The sequence below is a fragment of the Carex rostrata genome, chromosome 8 (assembly GCF_964058835.1).
Source record: "Carex rostrata chromosome 8, lpCarRost1.2, whole genome shotgun sequence".
NCBI classification, from domain to species: Eukaryota; Viridiplantae; Streptophyta; class Magnoliopsida; order Poales; family Cyperaceae; genus Carex; species Carex rostrata.
Genome location: NC_135925.1, coordinates 4,816,428 through 4,836,051, shown reverse-complemented (window position 1 = coordinate 4,836,051; position 19,624 = coordinate 4,816,428). Strand labels below are relative to the sequence as shown.

The following is a 19,624-nucleotide window of genomic DNA, read 5'->3' as shown; positions in this document are numbered from 1 at the left end:
ACGGTCGATCCGAACTGTTCATCTTGTTCTCCATATTAATATGTGTTTGGAGACCAAATTTTACATTTTTTTTGAAATGTTTTACTATTTTTTTAGATTTATTGAATATCGCTGTTTTTTATGGTCCAGCTTTGTCTGAAAAACAGCGATTTTCAATAAATCTAAAAAAATAGTAAAAAATTTCCAAAAAATGTAAAATTTGGTCTCCAAGCACATATTAATATGGAGAACAAGATGAACGGTTCGGATCAACCGTTAGAATTTTGAAAAGTCGAATATTGAGCCGTAGCACGGGAGGCCTCTTAGCTACCCATAGCACCGTAGCCAAGTCCATATATATATATGAGATAGGCTAATGTGCTTCCATAAGCACTTGGCCCGAAGTGCTGCCACCCCATTTTTGATTTTTCAAAATCCAAACAGTCGATCCGAACCGTTCATCTTGTTGTCCATATTAATATCTGCTTGGAGACCAAATTTTACATTTTTTGGAATTTTTTTGCTATTTATTAAGCCACTTTGAAAATCGCTGATCCAACGGTGAACCCCTGATTTTACTGTTTGGCAAGCCACCGTTGGATCAGCGATTTTCAAAGTGGCTTAATAAATAGCAAAAACATTCCAAAAAATGTAAAATTTGGTCTCCAAGCAGATATTAATATGGAGAACAAGATGAACGGTTCGGATCGACTGTTTGGATTTTGAAAAATCGAAAATGGGATGGCAGCACTTCGGGCCAAGTGCTTATGGAAGCACATTAGCCTATCTCTCTCTCTCTATATATATATATATATATATATATATATCATGTTTATAATGCCAATTATAAATTCAAAGTTTAAAAAAAAAGTAAAAATAAAAAAAATTCAAATATTTTTTAATTAAAGTATCCAGATTGATCGATGTAAGTCAGGCACAAGAATATTCTCCTTCTTTTATTATATTTATTGACGGATGCAATTTTATAATTTTATATGGTGCGAGACATCTTACGAATTAACGGAGGGCTGAGCCCTGGAGTGCGTATCTACCCAGGTACCTGAGGTGCAATTTAAAAGAATGAACAGCCCAGATTAATCCCAATTGGGCCAAATTCAATCTGGAACTGGTTGGGACTGTAGGGGGTCTGCTTTGCGATTCGTGCCACATGAAAAGAACGGTTCAGATTTATAACTTGCACCTCAAGTACCTGGGGTGATACGGATTCTGAGCCCTAGAGGGATCAGGTTGGGACTTGTGGGACTTGGAAGACTCACCAGACTGGTTGAATTAAGGGGCATTTAAGGAATAAATGGTCTATACTTTCTGGCCACCCACAAAATTCACATCCAACATCGTTAATGGAGTGGAATTCCTTTTCGGACTTTGAATTGGCATTAGTCACCATAGGAAATGAGTAGGGTACAGAACAGAGGACTAGCATAGGAGTCATGGTTCAATATTAGACTGGACCAGTTGGCTTCAAGGAACCAGACATATATTATCTTTAATTTTTTTCTACCGGAAATCGAGCATGATTACTAAACTAGTCAAATTGTCCAAGGTGTAAACTTCCAAGTCGTTGACTAGTCTAGACATCTTTGACCAAATTTACAAGATAGCCTGTAGAACACGGAATAACACGGAACATATGTCTAATAATACAGTACGTCTAATAATCTTTTTAGGGGGAATATCATATATACCACTCAAAAACTAAGAAATTACATATTTACCACTCCAAATTCTGTAATTACGTATATACCATTGTAAATTATAATTACTCACATATTTCCCCAATTAATCAAAAACTGAGATTAATTATATCTAATATCATATAAAATATAATTAATTATCTAATTACTTTCCTTTCCCTCTCTCTTTCTACGTTCCCGCTTTTTTTTAGCGCCAAAAACTATTTGCCTTCTCCTGCCTTTTTTCACTAAATATTATTTGTGCTTTCCACTTTTTGAACACCATTCTAATCATAAGTCAGTTTATAGAGATGGCATACGAGGAGGAAGACAGACCTAGATGGGAGATCGGAGTCGAATCACCGAGAATCGAGTAAGCTCCTTAATTAATCTTGATTTTGCGATAACCCACAAATGAGTCACGCTTCATGGATACTGTCTAGGTCAATTCAATCAATTTCGCACCTATTGCATTTTCCCAATCTTAGTGACAGTGTTGTCGTTGAAAAAGAAAACTGATTAGTCGCTAGAAAAATAAAATTGTCACACCTATTGCATTTTTGGCACCTATTAAATATTTAGTGTCTTAGACTCTTAGCTAGATCAAATTTTAATAGATTTAAGGTATAGTATAACTTGGTGTTTGGAGCATCTCATGTCCAAACCTAATACTGGACTATTCTTTAGCTTATTAGAATGATTGGTCACAAAATTGTAATCTTTTGATAATTTGAGATAGACATGAGTAATTAAGTTGTTTTACAATATAAAAATTAGAATATTTATTTCAATCATACCAGCATATATCAAATAATGGACTGATACTGTTTTTAATCTTACCCGCAATGGTACTCCAAGATTTTTTTTTTGTACTTCTATATTAGACAAGGTCCGTCTAATTACAGGATAAGATTGAAATATGGAGGCTTCTTTCGACAAATGAAGAATTCTTGCAGGAAACGATATTGTTTTGGCTTCCAAAAATGCATCTACACAAATATGTGCTCATATAATTTGAATTGCTAATTAATTAACTTAAATTGAATGTACAGTAGCTTGATACATTATCTGTACCAGTATGGTGCGAATATGTTCAGGAATTTTTTTTATTAATGTATTCTTTGATTCAAGCAGGTGCATATATAGACTATTGAAATCCAAAATTAGATTTGAATGGCTTGCTCCAAGGGAACAGATCTACTGTAATTAACATGGAAGAACAGAATATTTTGTTAAGGCTCTGTCTCTCACCGTGGCACCTTCTGCCAAGATTCAGCACTAAAGGGGAAAAGAACGGGTCCAAGGAGATAGAAGATACTAAGTTAATCTTTAATTAATTACAGTTTTTAAAACATTAAAACATAATTAAGTTGAGTTTTGGGTATATATGTTATATACTAAAATTATGTTGGAGAAATATGTGAGTTATTATAATTTATGATGGTATATGTGTAATTACAGAATTTGGAGTGGTAAATATGTAATTTCGTAGTTTTTGAGTGGTATATATGATATTCCCCCATCTTTTTATGTATATTTGTTTATCACGTATTCTTAAACATATTGTGATAGATTCGTTGTGTATTGTACCCATCATTATACTTGATATCAGCATTTATCATATCCAGACATAATACCAGTCAAAAGAAGAATGAAAATAAATATTATTTAGTTGAAACAAGTCCTCAAATTATTTTATAATTAACCACAATATGGCTCAAAGTTCAAACATATATTTCTTTTGAAAAAAAAAATCTCTTATCTGTAAATATTAATTAAAGATTACATCTAAATTTCAGGAGGTTGATTATGTGATCGAGAGAAGGAAATACGTGATATGCCATGACGTAAGGTGACAAACAAGCCATGATTTGCTCATGTGATATTACGTGACGTGATCAAATTTTTTTTTTCACGTAATGTGACATCAGGGGCGGAACTCAACTTTGAGTATGAAAGTGACTAACCGACTAAACATCATATACTAAAAAAATATTATAATAAAAATCAAAAACTATAAAATACAAAATAATATAATTCTTCATTATAAAACTTACAATAATTAACAAACACCAATAAATGACATGTTTAACAAAATAAAAAAATAATATATTCAAACATCATATTTTTTTTATATTAATAGAGACGTCGAAATATATAGAAAATCCGTCAATGAGAAAGCTAATTTTATCTTTCTTCCTTTAGAATTTTCTAACTTCAAAAATTAATTTGCTACTTTCAAAATATATAGAATGATTATTAATAAAGCGCTAATTTTATCATTCTTATTTCAAATTTTTTCTAACCGGAGAAACTATTTTTTTTGCTTTCTATTTTTACAACTGCTTTTTTTGCTCTTCTAAACTTACAATAAATTGTTGTTTTTTCGGTTTCTGCATGCATGCTGTCTTTTTCCAATTTAAGCTTGTAACTTTCTATATTATAATATTAAACAACTTTGACCGGTCACATGAAACCATCCAAAATAAATGCTCTATGTTATAATATTAAACAACTTTGGTCACGGGTGACGTGAAATCTTCCCAAAACAAATAAAAATTGATGTTACTTTTACATATGAACCCTCTAAATTTTCTGTATCATCACAGGGGCTGAAGTATACAAAATATAAATTTTAGTAAATTTTTTAGGTACTTGTTTAAAAAAATTTGAAAATGTTGGGTTTACTCAGCCACCTTTCAACTCCACTATCTTCTGCCCCTGCGTGACATGACGTGATCAAAATAGTGGTGAACAATCACGTCACGCGAATAGTCACGTCACGTGTAGTCACGCAGTAATTATATGTAACGTGATCACACGCGACGTGACCGCACATGACGTGACTTGCATGTTGCGTGACGTGACTGCATTCGAGTAAAAATTACACGTCATATAATATCACAGTATGAAACATAAAGTATTCAACTTTTTTTGATACGCATAGAACGCGGTCATGTCACACGACATGCGAGTCACGTTACATGATCGATACACTCGTGAGTGATCACGTGACTAATTTCCATCTATTGTGTTCTCTCACCGGACATTGTCTTTCAACAAAATTTGATTCTTAAGATAAGATATTTCTCCTACTCAACCACAAGTTTTACCGTTAAAATTAGAGGCTCCGTCTCCTCTTCCTTTGTCCCGTCGCCCTCTTAGTTGGTCCTTGTCCCTTACAGCCTTACTTTTCTTCCTCTTCAATCGAAGCCTCAGCTCCTATTGAATCTCTTCCACAACGGATCAGCTTCAGTTTGTTTCTTCCACAGCGGGTCTGCTTCTCTCTCATCCCTTACCTCATTTTTTTTATGCGTGTCAAGCCCCAATTCCCAAACTAACCCTGAATCAGAAAAATTCCGGACGAAAACTCAACATTCAAAAATTGTAATTTCTAACTTTCACATGGAAGAAAGATATTAAATTTGAGATCAGTCGTAATTTTAACATTATTTAAAAATTTACTAACATAACATTATATTATCATGCATTAATTATTTTTATAAAAATACACTTCTCTCTCATACATTATTATAGGATTGTCTCTCGTTAAAAGCTTCGTTTTTTAAATAAATTATTTTGTTAAAGATACTTTTCAACTTTCTTCAAAAGTTAAATTTGTAAATAAATTAATATTCCGCGATATTCAATCTTGCATTTCGTCACATCTTTATGTTTCTTAAAGATACTACAAAAAGTAAATTGATATATTATTAAACATCTATCGTTTATAATTGATTAATTTTATCCAACTCCAAAAATTTTGTTGATAATTTTTGTAATTTTTTTTAATAATTAACATTTTTATCTTTAATTTTACTCAAAATTACAAAAAAAATGACATGTGATAAAACTTCTATCTTCCCATCCTCAACTAAAATCCCTCAGGCGTCCTCCGACTATAACATTCATAAACTTAGACTGTTGGACCATCTTCTAGAGGTGGCGCTCAGCGCAAACTGCACACTGGCTGGAACCAAATTTTTTTTTTTTTTTTTGAAATATCATGACAGAAGTGTTGTTGCATTAAACATAATGCACAAAAGGCACTCATACAATGTACATCTTACAAAAACATAGAGCATCAAGTTTTCCCTGCTTCTCACACTCATTAAACTACCATTTACCAGTAATTTATCAGTAAATTTAAAAACTGAAAAAACATTTGAAAATTAACAAAACCTCAACCAAAATTACACTCATTAAAAATCCTTCTCACTAGAATCTCTGGAGAAAGAGAGGATCCTCTGAAAAGTGAAAACTCTTTCGTTATGCTGTTTTCAAATTGCCCAAGTCGTACATACAAATCATGAGATTCAAATTTTCTCTGTAAACCTACTGTGATTGGAAGTGTTATTTTTGAGTGCTTGCACTGATGATATCCAAATGTTTTGGATTGTTGTTCCTTGTTGGATTAGATTAATCCTTAACTTTGCCGATATCAACCTTCATTACATAGCGGCGTTAATATTACTTTATACTTTATACAAGTCTTAATACTCATTAAAAATATGCTATTAAATTAAAAGTAGACTTTTCTCTCAAGTCTTAATATTTCAGGACAAAGGTGGGAAAGAGAGATGGATGGAACAATAGTTTTCATTTACGGTAGATTTTATTTTTTGAGAATTTCTGTAAATGAAAAGATATATATTATAGTTAGAGAACGAGCGGGAAAGATAGACGATAGAGAGATCTTCCCAAAAGAAAATTATTCTCTTCTTCTTTTTTTCCCTTTAATTTCAAAAAAATAATGAACGTTTACTTGTGTGGTGACCTTTTTAGTAGGTCCCAAATTGACTCGTCCGTTATAGTTGGTCTTCCACGGAGCTTTTATTTACTTTTCAAACAACTCTAGAATCAGCTTAATTCACAAAAACCTTGGCCCCCTGACTTTTATCACTGATTGACAGCAACTAAACCCCCAAAAGAAGTGGCAAATGCTTCTTCTTCTCTTGCTACTTGCTCTTCTCGCTCCTTCATCTTGCAAATGGCTAGACCCATCTGCATTGATTCCAGACGCGGGGAAGTGCTACAACACGTCCATCATCCCCTATCCTTTTGGCATCAATGGCAACTATTCGAGTTTAAAGCCCTTTAATCCTTCCTTTGGGAATATTAGTTGCGATGGCGATGGCAGTGCCCCGATGCTCTCTCTCCCCTCCGGCCAATACAAGATTGTCAACATCTCTCTCCCTGAAGGCACCATCACCATCCTTGGTCATACTGTCGCATGGCGTTGTAACGTCAGCAAAAAATTCATCAGCAGCCGCTTGAGCATCCCTCCTCCTGACATGGTATAATTATCAATTAATACATCGAGCTAAGCAGAAAAGTTTATGGGACTGATTCTTAGGTTATATAGGGGCTTATATGAACTTTTAGCTTCCCACAGTGTACCGAAATTTTTATTAGTGCCCAAAAATTCTATCAAATTACTCAATCTACCCAAATTTGCGTAGAATCTCAAAAATTACTCATTCTGGTTACTAAATAACCGGACTCTATCCTTCTTTTCGGTGATTTAGTCATCGAATTTAGAAAAGATTTCCAGTTAGTTGCCTATGATTTAGTCACCGGACTTAGTAACTTTTTTTTTTTTACAAAACAGAAATTTTTAAATTTTTTTATTTTTTGTAGTTAAATATTAGAAATGTTGAATATATTTCTTTGAAAATAGATGGAATATAATATAATTTAATTTATCTAGAAATTCTATAACAAATAATCCGGATCAATATTTTTCAGGTCGGATTTTTCGCGGCCGTAAGAAAAATTAATATATTTCTTTATGTGTTATTAGTAAAAAAATAAAAATGCTTAGATTCTGAGTTATTGATCCCGGTTCAAAAGTCACTTCTAGGTAAATATAAATATTGTCATCTTTCTGGTACATTTAATTTCTAAAAAGTTGTATTTATTTTTGAAAAAAATAAAAACTTTAAGTTATTTAATGATTGATATTAAAAAAAAATTCTCAAAATAGATACAACTTTTTAAAAATTAAATGTACTAGAAGGATCACATTATTTTATGTATTACCTAGAAGTGACTTTTGAACCGCGATCAATAACTCACATTCAAAACATATTTATTTTTTTCCAATAACACAAAGAAATATATTAATTTTTCTTACAGTCGTGAAAAATCCGACCTAAAAAATGTTGATCCAGATTATTTGTTGCAGTCTTTCTAATAAATCAAATTATATTGTATTCCATCTATTTTCAAAGAAATAATTCAACATTTCTAATACTTCAATACAAAAAAATAAAAAAAATTGTTTTGTAAAAAAAAAAAAACAAACAAAAGTAACTAAGTCCGGTGACTAAATCATAGGCAACTTTCTGGTTATTTAATAACCGGAATCTTTTCTAAATCCAGTGACTAAATTATCGGAAAGAATGATAGAGTCCGGTTATTTAGTAACCGGAAGGGGCAATTTTCGAGATTCTGCGCAAATTTGAGTAGGAGCTTGTATTCAGATTTGATAGAATTTTTGGGTATAATAAAAATTTCGGCACAGTGTATGTCTGGACCGGATTTAGCTTCTATTTAGGGGTTTGTATTCCCACAAAACAATACTCATGTTATATCAAAAGGCTTGCATCCCAATAATTTATTCATGATTGCATCTATTATCAATTAAAATCATGTAACCCCCTATAATTAATGGACTCAAAATGATGTACAACCCTACGAAATCTTAAATCATTTATTTTGAATTAATAAAGTGCATTAAGCACAAATGATCCACAAAATTCTTATTTGGCTGTTTTGGTCTACAAAGTTTCAGTTTCCCCACCCTTGTCCGGAACTCTTTTTTTTATGAATTATATCTTGACTAATGACTATAACTTCACCCTCAAATTATGGACTCAAATCCTAATAATTAATCACTGCGTAAGTGCAATAATAGCTTTTTTTAAAGATATATAATCAAAATGGCTCATTGTGCAATACGTTTAGCTCAGAGTTTTCATTTATCCAAATCAGATGAATAATAGCATTACTACGGTAGTGATTTGTAGTCATACTGTGCAACACTGTGATCTAGGTTAGTACTGGTTCAGTTTCTGATATAAGAAATAACCCAGTGAAACAATTAAATAGGATTTTAGCTTGGAAGAAACTCCCTTCACCTTCTCCGACACGAGAAACAAATTTACTGTAGTCGGGTGTGATGCCATGGCAATAATCCGAAATGCCAATGGCAGTGCTCTCAGTGGTTGCGCAGCCTATTGTGTGTCAACAGACGCAATAGTTGAGGGTGTGTGCACTGGTGTTGGTTGTTGCCAAGCACCAGTACCAAAAGCACTTAAAAGACTTCGTGTACACTTCAGTAGCATAACGGAAATTGGAGTGCAGCAGAATGGGACACAGAAAACATGCAACGATCGAGAGAACAAGGCGTTTTTAGTGGAAGAAAACAAATATGTTTTTACCTATAAGGATTTGTCAGGTAATCATAATAATCAGACCCAGAATGTTGTGCTCGAGTGGTCTATTGGAAACTGGAGCTGTGACGAGATGGGCAACAGAAGCACTGAGTGCCAGGCACATAGCTACTGCTACAACTCGCCTAATGGGATCGGGTACCGATGCAACTGCTTTGACGGATTTGAAGGGAATCCTTATCTAGGATGTACAGGTATGGATTTTTCATGCAGTCACAATGTAACAATCACTAGCTAGGTATACTGGCAACCTTTGATAAAAGAAAAATACAGAAGATGAACAATTTTGAACTTTTTTCATTTTTGACATCATAGTATGCCAAAAATTGGCACAGTTTCTTAATGATGCATGAAGCATCTGCACTTCATATTTTGCATGTTCCAAAAAAACTGTGCAAGATTTAAGGGGATGGAACAAAAATCGTTGCAAAGATTGGCATGATAATCTTGTAGTATCCAGACAAATATTACACTTAAAGAGAAGTTCTTAGAATTTCCAGATGACATGGGGTGCATTAAAAATTTAACAAACTTGATGAATTAATTAGTAAAAAAGAGAAATTTGGACCATAAATTATAAAAGTGAAAATTTTAGATATGACAGAAACTAACCAAATTTTGAATTAATTAACTAGAATATTGGACTTGGACTAATTATTTATTGCTGCCAGAATCCGTCAAATTATGTCTAGCATTGTGGAAGCCTGGGCTCTTTAGTCCATAACAGGCCAATATTACATAGTTGAACAGTAAGGAAAGTGCTGATATAATAATTTATCATAGTTTGGTTGAGTTCTGGACCATGATGCCTGTGCTGTGAAAACAACTGTATCAGTCCTTTTTTCACTAGAGATTATATCACTAATATGTATATAATACTAAATTTGTTTGCTTTTTATTGGCTTCCAGATATTAATGAGTGTGACAGGCCAAATAATCCTTGTCTTCATCCAAATGGATGCAAAAACATCGATGGAGGTTTCAAATGCACATGCCCACTTGGAATGAGCGGTGATGGCACCTTACATGGAGGCTGCAAGAAGGTTGCGCCTCTCGAAATGGCCTTAGGTAAAAAACAATGCATTACATTCTCTTGAAAACATACTAATTAATTAGGTACCAGGAAGTCTAATTGTTATTTTCTTCTAGTTCCTTTAATTTCTTCATTTTTCTGCATTCAAATTGAAATTGTATGAGAATTTTCTAAAAGTGATGCTTTAATATTCTGACTGACGATAGGCAAGCAAAGGATTCAGAATTCATTGTCTCCTGTTCCTGGTTAATTATTGGATCAAGGCTAGGAAACCTCATTCCCAAGAGGCAATTCCCTTCTTCGAGGGAATTTGTATCCATAGTCCTAGCAGAGCAAATTTTGTTTTTTCCCTCTTTTACAATCCAAATATTAAATCAAACTTTCCAGAAAATTGTTGATTAGCTCTCCACTTGAATTTTCCTTGTCCAATGTTGCACATAAAGGAAACGATATCTTCCTTCCCCAGAACAAAACTAAATTAAACAATAAAGTGGGAGAAAGTATCAACTTTTGAATTTGGATCATGTAACAACATATTAGTTGACGTTGATACAGAACAGGTTATACTTTATACTTAATTTTTCATGAATTCTTTGTTCTTATCAGAATTTCATCATTGACCCTGATTCATAATTAGTTGTACAACAGTACTTGAGAAAAATCTAAGAGTAGTATTTTTTTTCAGATCTTTTCATCTTTCTTTTTGGAAAAGCAAAAGGTTAACAAATTAACTCATATTACTCCAGTGTATAAATCAAGTACATACTATTTATAAAAGAAAAAAACAGAGAGAGATACAAGCACATGCTACCTTAAAAAAAAATAGTACATGCGCTTTTGTTCGAGAATTCTATATGACTAATGGAATCCTAGTTCTTTGTAGGTGTGGGACTATTTTTGTTGTTTTTTTCATTCGCACTTGTTCTTTGGACATATTGGCTTCTGAAGAGACGAAGACTTGCAAGACGAAAGCAAAGATACTTTTTCCAAAATGGTGGCTTTATGTTAAGGCAACGAATTTCCTCTCAAAAGGCACCGGCAAAGATTTTCAGCTCAGAAGAGTTGGAAAAGGCGTCAAATAATTATAGCAACGACCGTATCCTCGGGAAGGGAGGATATGGCACTGTGTATAAAGGAATACTGGCAGATCATACAGTTGTAGCGATCAAGAAATCAAAATTTGTGGACCAGACACAGATCGAACAATTCATCAATGAGGTCGTTATACTCTCCCAGATAGATCATAGAAACGTTGTAAAACTCTTAGGGTGTTGCCTAGAGACAGAGGTACCATTGCTTGTTTACGAGTTTATACCAAAAGGGAACCTATTTTATCATTTGCATAATGATCGGTTGGGATCAATTTCATGGGAGAACAGACTGAGGATAGCAGTTGAAACAGCAACTGCATTGGCTCATCTCCATTCGGCCACCCAATTTCCCATCATCCATAGGTAAATGCTCCTTTTTTATATATATAATGTATTATTTTTAATTTTAAGGCTAATCATTTCTACTCGCCCATCCATTTATGCAATTTCCCTCTATGACAAGCCCGGTGCAATGACACTTGGTATTTGAATCTCTTTTATGCATTTAAAAGAGGGGGGTTGGTGAAGAGGGGCAGGGGAACTTGCTATATACCAAAAAAATAGGGAGTATTATGATAAGTGAAAGCAGCTTACAGTTTTTAGATTCATAATGTTTATCATCATTTGTTAACCTTTAAAAAATTAATCATCTTAACGCTTCACTACAAAGTACTAGATCTAAATCAGAAATTTACAATTTACCAACCTTCTGTTAGGGATGTGAAATCATCGAATATTCTTCTAGATGAGAACTACACAGCGAAGGTGTCAGATTTTGGGGCATCAAGACTTGTCCCATATAACCAAACCCATGTGACAACTCTAGTTCAAGGTACATTCGGCTATCTAGATCCTGAGTACTTCCAGACAAGTGTACTGACAGAGAAAAGTGACGTATATAGTTTTGGGGTGGTTTTAATTGAACTATTGACCAGAGAAATGCCTGTATCTCATTGCCCGTCAAACGAGTGGAAAAATCTAGCTGCTCACTTTACTACATTGGTCGAACATAATCAATTCTTAGATATTGTCGATCATACGGTGTTAAAGGAGGCTGGGGTAAGACATTTAAATGTGTTCGCACAAATAGCACTAAATTGCCTAAGCCTGAGAAGGGAAAATAGACCTAAAATGGTAGATGTGCTTGTGGAGTTGAATGCACTGAGGAGGCTCCTAAAACAGCACATAATTGACCAGACCCAAGAAGCGCACCTTGGATTTTGCCCCAAAGAGATGATGCTATATGAGGGTTCAAGTTCAAATTTGACAACACTTGACGAGGATGATGATAGCATGGAAAGTCATCTTTTACTAGGAATTTGAGATCATTGGGTTTGGACATGGAAAGTCACCTACTCTCTCTTTCTTTCTTTTTTTATTTTTTATTTTTGAACAATGTGATGCACGTTTTTATCCGCTTTTATTTTTAAATACAGCTACGAATCGTATATTAAACAATGTATGTTGAATATATATTTTTCAATACTATATTTATTAAAAAAATATATATATAAATAGTATTATAAAATATCAAAGTTTATAATATTTATAAAATTATAATTATAAAAATAATATAATTTTTTTATAATATATTTATTGTTCAGATACAAATAATTAAAATATAAAATTATATATAAATTCTTATCTGCACAGATATTCAAATATCGGATATATGCATCTAAATTTCAGATACGAATTTGAATTCGAACAGATAATTAATATATCTGATCCGTTTCCACTTTTCACCCCTAGTTTCCTCTCTCAATCGTCAAACAAGTGGGAGTTTGTCTATTGAAGAGTTTTATAAAAATTCCGAGAGCATCCAAACCAACATTGTCTCCTTGTGGTTTTAAGTGGACAGAAATGCTACAGTTTTTAACTTAATTTTCTCTGGTCAAAAGAGCGCGCGTTAAACAGTAGTGATTCCATATCTTCTTTAGAAAAAGGGAAGAAACCACCAAAAACAAAGGAAATAAATTACGTGGTTGGATTAGTTAATATTTGTGGATTTGAAATTCATGCCAAAAGTTGGAGGGAATAATAGGGATATCAATTTCAGTAGGTTTTTAAAATTAGGAACGTGTGATTAATAGGGATATCAACAAAAAATTTCACATTCTAACTTCACTAATTTTAATAATACAAGAAAAACAAGCTCTGCAAAAAGTGTGTAGCGTTTCTTTTTAAAAGAAAAAATATATATAGTTCTAGCGAAATTCCATACTTTTGTATGCTCATTTCATATTTAAAAATTATTATTTAAATTATAAAACTTGATTGTTCTCCATCATTCAGACATGACGTCTCAAATTTGAATTTATTTGATCATTTGTCAAGAAGTCGTTCATTTTCAAATCAGCAAATTTGATACATGTCTTACTTAAATAATGCATGAACACATCTAAGATTTTAGTTTTTGTCAATTTGAACAATACTTCTAAATATATCAACTGAATACTATAAAAATCTGATGTAGGCCAAAATTACTTAAATATAATAAAAAATATTTTAGTGAAATAAATATATAAAGTGTAGAAATAAAAAATAATTCTTTCACTGTTATAAGAAATATAAGTTACTCTTTTAACTTTCACTTTTTTCTATAACGCTTAAAAAAAAAAAAGCAGGATGTTGATGTTAGTATATATAACTACAATTATTTCTTAAATAGTCCAGACAATGATATGTTTTCACTAGTAGGGCAATGATATGTTGAACGACTCCAAGTCTTTGCAAGATTTTGACTTTTTGAGGCACTCGATCTACAAGTACCAAAATATATAACAAATCGGGTGTAAAGTTCAAGGGATATGAAGCAACAGCTTGCTACATGTTTTAGTTCACGAAAAATGATGCAGAAGACTACTGGTCTCAATCTAATTTCCTAGAGATGTAATCTGTCATCACCTTCTTTAATTTAAGAAATGAAATACATCTCAGAGACTGCACAGCACTTGAAACATAGCTTAGACAACTATGCACTCCCTCTGGATTTCCATTTTTCTATCACTATGTCTCGCCTCTGTATCTTTACCACTAAATTCCGTGGCACATGACGGAGGTGAAACAGGTAACACTTCAGATTGCAACTCAGTTCCATACCCCTTTGGAGCACCAGGTGTTGCAAGAGAAGGTTTTGAGGTTGTTTGCACAAGCACTGCAACAGGAAAAGCTATAAATCATAAGCCTTCTGGGAATTTGACGCAAGGCAATCTAAATCCCTCGCTTCAGTTACCTACTGGTGAATATCTCATTCAAAACATTTCTTTGCAGGGTCAAGTGAGCATATTCACTGGACCAATCTACCAACAGTGCAATTATAGTGGAGATGAAACACTTACCCATGGAACTGGCTGGCTAAATCTAACTGGAACTCCATTTACACTGTCGAAAAATGATACAACTTTCGTTGTGATAGGGTGTGACGATGTTGTAATGATAGAAGGTGTTGCTGGAGTTAGTAACGGTGGTGGTAAGAACTTCAGAAGTGGTGGTTGTGTGGCATTTTGTAGCAATTCTAGCAGCAGAATTGATGGATCTTGCTCTGGTCTTGGGTGTTGTCAGATGCCATTACCAGGGGACCTAAAAAGCTTTGAACTGAATTTGTATAAAGTTCAGAATACGGGAGTCGATCCACTCAGAAATTGTAGTGCAGCATTCTTCACAACACACAATGAGTTTTCCTTCAAAACAGCATACTTTGATGAGTACTTTAGTACTAGCGTAGGTGACTACGTTGCAGTTTTAAATTGGGCGATCGGAGACAAGTCCTGTGAGGAAGCCGAGAAAGATGTCAATTCTTTTGCTTGCAAGGAAAACAGCCGATGCTATGATTCACTGACCGGTGCAGGATACTTGTGCAATTGCAGCCAAGGATACGATGGTAATCCTTACGCTCAAGGTGGTTGCAGTGGTAAGTACACAGATGCCAAATTTAATAATCTAAGAGCAGCTTGAAAAATAGTTTGTAGACTATGGAAATCCACAAAACTTATCTCACTGTATACATACTTAAAAAAAATGTAATTGATTTATAAGAGGAAATGGATATTAATTATTTTGTCTCTGATAGTTTATTGTATATCTCTTGTGGATTTTGTAGATGTTGACGAATGTCAGGATCCCGGATTAAACCCCTGTAGTGGACACTGTATCAACATAGAAGGCGGTGTCAGATGTGGTTGCCCTTCAGGGATGATTGGCGATGGCAGAAAAGAAGGAAGCGGTTGCAGCAAGACGAGCAAGAAGGCATCTCCGCTTAATGTTATTTTGGGTATACAATTCTCATTTTTCTCATCAAAGATTCTTTTTTTTTTAGTTAGCGGCAAAGACCTCATCAAAGATTCTTGAATTAATCTTCTCTGTCTATGTCTCTGTGTGATATCATTATTGTTGAATGTATTCCTATAAGAGTAAACACAATCCACCATCAGACACACGTGTTCTTAGTTACAGCATATAACAACTGAATTTACAACTGTGGCATGACAATTGATAAAATTGGTGGTATATTCAATGGAAAATAAAGTATATAAAAAAAAAATAGCTAGTACAAATTAAAGCACTTTCAAATTATATATCGCAATGACCATTCCTCCGGGTGAATTTGATTTACTTGTTATAATCATTCAACATTTTCTAAATTCTTATAGGGACAATCAAAATTTTCTCTACATTGTTGAGTTATTACCCAATTTCTTGAATCACTATATAACTACATAATATAACCTTTCTTTCCACTTAATTAAAAACAAAAAAGTATTCCACTTGCCTTAATTAAAATGTAATGTTGTGCAGGAATATGTCTTTGTCTTGTTTTCGTCTTGGCAATGGCAAGTTTCTACATTTTTTCAAGACTACAAAGAAGAAAGTTAGTTAAAATGAGATCCGAGTTCTTCAGACAAAATGGAGGTTGGCTCTTACAACAAAGACTGGCTTCTCAAGGTATTGATTCGACAACAAAGATATTCACCGCAGAAGAACTACAAAGAGCCACAGATAACTACAGTGAAAACAGAATTCTTGGTCAAGGCGGATACGGCACTGTTTACAAAGGCGTGCTTTCAAACGCGCAAGTGGTTGCCATAAAGATATCTAAACTCATAGATGAGAACCAGGTAGAGCAGTTCGTAAATGAGATTACCATATTATCACAAATAAATCATAGAAATGTTGTCAGACTGCTGGGCTGTTGTTTAGAGACCCAAGTTCCATTATTGGTATACGAATTTATATCAAATGGAACCCTATCTGAGCACATTCACAGTCAAAATTGTTTAACATGGGAAGATCGCTTAAGAATATCCCGAGAAACCGTGCGTGCAATCGCTTATTTGCATTCGGCAGCTTCCTTTCCTGTCATACACAGAGATATAAAATCTAGCAACATACTTCTTGATGAAAACTATACCGCTAAAGTATCTGATTTTGGTGCTTCGAGATCGGTCCCCTTTGACCAAACTCATGTAACTACTCTAGTTCAAGGGACTCTGGGATATTTAGACCCCGAGTACTTCCACACAAGCCAACTAACAGAAAAAAGTGATGTGTATAGTTTCGGTGTTGTTCTCGCTGAGTTGCTAACAGGACAGAAACCCATCTCTTTTGCTCGGCCAGAGGAGTGTCGTAATCTGGCCACATATTTTGCATCATTGGTTGACGAGGGTCGTCTAATCCAAGCAACTGAGCCACGTCTCCTAAAGGAGGCTAAGTTCGATGAGCTACATTGTGTGGCTCATATCGCAAGAAGATGTATTAATGTGAAAGGAGAGGAGCGTCCGACTATGAAAGAGGTCGCATTGGAGCTAGAAGGATTGACGAAGCCTGTAAAGAAAAAATTTAATGATGAAAACATTCAACAAAAAGAAGGGTTGATTGAAGAAGCAGGGAGTACCAGTACAATCAGTGGAGTCTCAAAGAGTAGCAGACAGTACAGCCTTGAGCGTGAAATGTTATCAATCAATGAACACATAGATTGTTAAACTTATTCTTATCTTTTTTATTTGCTAAAACTTCTTACTTGAGAATAATGTATGTAGTAATTATTAAGAGGATTGATCATTTGATATCAAATTCATGCAAATTTAAGTAATATTTGATGCACCTAATTAATTACTGACTGTTAAAAATTTTAATTGTTTAATTTACGATAATATATATATCAAATTTTTCATTATTTTTTCAACATATATGATATATTCATAGTTAATATATATATATCATTTTTTTTTTTTGAGAACATGGGCAGCCTGGTTTGAAAATGTAGCATAGAGTACTGGTAAAGAAAATCCGAGACGAAGGACGTTTATGGCTTTCAAACTGCTGAGTCAGGCCAAGTCTGTTTTTTTTTTTCTTAGCGTATTGTTGTACTGGTAAATTGACCTGTTGTTTGGCCTTGATGTAATTGCTTTGAGACTTTTAGTTACCAATAAAACCTGGCAGCCTTTTAGAAGTGGAGCGCGCACATCTCGAATGACAGATTCCAATCCTCAAACAATTTCGAGCGATAGATTCGAATTGAACGGTTCCAATCCAAAATCCAAAAATTGAGTTACTTTAGGGGATCCAGACCCAATTTAAGTCAGGCACAAGAATATTCTCCTTCTTTTATTATGTTTATTGACGGACGCTATTTTATAATTTTATATGCTTGTTAGATGTTATTTCATCTCACCACAAAAGAGACATCTTACGAATTAACGGATCAGGAATTGGGAGACTCACGAGTCATGGTCCGATATTAGACTGGACCAGTTAGGCTTAAATGAACCAGACCAATATTCTCTTTAATTTTCTTTCTACCGGAAATCGAGCATGATTACTAACTAGTCAAACTGTCCAATGTGTTAATTTCCAATTCGTTGACTAGTCCAAATATGTTTGACCAAATTTACAAGAGAGCATGGATGGAGGAGGACACGGAATAACACGGAAATTTCCGTATGTCTGAACAGTCTAATATGTTCCGCATTGTTGGTCTATTTGAACTGTTAAATATTATATTCATATTGGAATATATTTTAAGGTAAAAAATATTTTTTTTATTTTTTAATAGATAGAAAATTACTATTTTTTAGAAGATTGTAGATCATTTAAAAAATAATTTAGTTCCTACCTAAAATATTAGTAGAAAAATATACAATTTATAAAATTTAATTTTCAAACACATATTAATATAAAGATTATGGGAAGCAGTTCAGATCGACGATTTATATTCTAAAAATAAAAATAAAGATGTGGAATATAATTGAGACACAAAACTAATAGGATATTTTAACCCCGTTCATAATATTTCTATGTATATTCTTTTCTGATCTTATACTACAAGCTTTTATTTAATTTAATAAAAATTATAAAGTAGGCTTATAACAATATAACTACTTCAGAAGGAGAATGCTTTGATATACTGATTTTACTTCAAAGAATACTGATTTTACCTTGAAAGAATACGCGATATGCTGGATAAAATAGCGTCTAACAAGCATAATACGTGATTTGCTTTGATATACTGATTTTCATACTTCTTTTATTATGTTTATTGACAGACGCTATTGTAAAATCTGTATTCTTTGAAGAGAAGTATGAAAATTAAAAATTTGTAATTTTACTTGGAAAAAATCTGTTGAAAACGTCTATTATATTACATTTAGTTCAATCAAGTCCTCAAATTATTTTTTAATTAACGACAATATGGTTGAAACATATATTTCTTTCTGAAAAAAAAAACAAAAATTTGAATTATTACATTTAGTTCAATCGAATTATTCGGATTTTAAAATTGAATTATAAAACACGTAATAATATTCGTACGACACTATAATATGTTACGAAACTTCGATTCAAAGTTATAAAAAGAAACTTAATAAATAACAGAGAAGGAATTCACACCATATACATATTCATCAATAATTAAAAGAGAACGATTTATAAAATATCCCTTTGATTTCGTGGGAATAGATTTGCACCATATGCATCTTTGTATGTATATTTGTTCTTTTGGAAAATCTGAACCGTTCATTTTCATCTAGCACCAATCTCAAGGCTTATTTTATATTAAAGAATTGGAATTAACCAAATCAAATTTGAGTTCGGGTCCGCCCAAATATTCTAATCCGTTTCAATTGTTTTAACCTTTAGATCTTTAAGCTTGCACGAATCTTGAAGCTTGAATTAAAGTTGGAAATTTGGATTTAACCAAATTAGATGCCCATTTCGGATCCGCCAGACCCCCCCTCCTCTTTGTTCTTCTTCTCTGTTTCGCACAAGAAGGCAGAGCCTCCCCGTCTCTCTTCTGTCTCTGTTTGGCGCACCCCACACACGTGATTTTTCCTTTCTTCTCTCGCTGACCCGTAAAGTCCTCAAATTATTATA

The 19,624-nt window shown here is 33.4% G+C and overlaps 2 protein-coding genes and 1 long non-coding RNA gene across 3 annotated transcripts in view; 2 read left to right on the top strand and 1 right to left on the bottom strand.

Annotated features, from left to right (window-relative positions):
- The first annotated feature begins 6,441 nt into the window (after window positions 1-6,441).
- LOC144557763 (wall-associated receptor kinase 2-like) lies at window positions 6,442-12,712 on the top strand. The gene is made up of 5 exons (XM_078306337.1): window positions 6,442-6,970; window positions 8,787-9,324; window positions 10,040-10,198; window positions 11,047-11,617; window positions 11,971-12,712. Exons 1-5 carry the CDS (start codon window positions 6,614-6,616, stop codon window positions 12,575-12,577), a joined length of 2,232 nt encoding a protein of 743 aa, XP_078162463.1. The 5' UTR covers window positions 6,442-6,613; the 3' UTR covers window positions 12,578-12,712.
- Window positions 10,205-19,624, bottom strand: part of LOC144557765 (uncharacterized) — a 45,707-nt gene continuing 36,287 nt past the window's right edge. Inside the window, exon 3 of the long non-coding RNA XR_013512787.1 lies at window positions 10,205-10,620. This is a non-coding gene — a long non-coding RNA (uncharacterized LOC144557765). The remainder of the gene's footprint in view (window positions 10,621-19,624) is intronic.
- On the top strand, window positions 14,023-17,318 carry LOC144557761 (wall-associated receptor kinase 17-like). Its single transcript, XM_078306335.1, has 3 exons — window positions 14,023-15,167; window positions 15,357-15,527; window positions 16,052-17,318. The coding sequence occupies exons 1-3, from the start codon at window positions 14,231-14,233 to the stop codon at window positions 17,233-17,235; spliced, it is 2,292 nt and encodes a 763-aa protein (XP_078162461.1). The 5' UTR covers window positions 14,023-14,230; the 3' UTR covers window positions 17,236-17,318.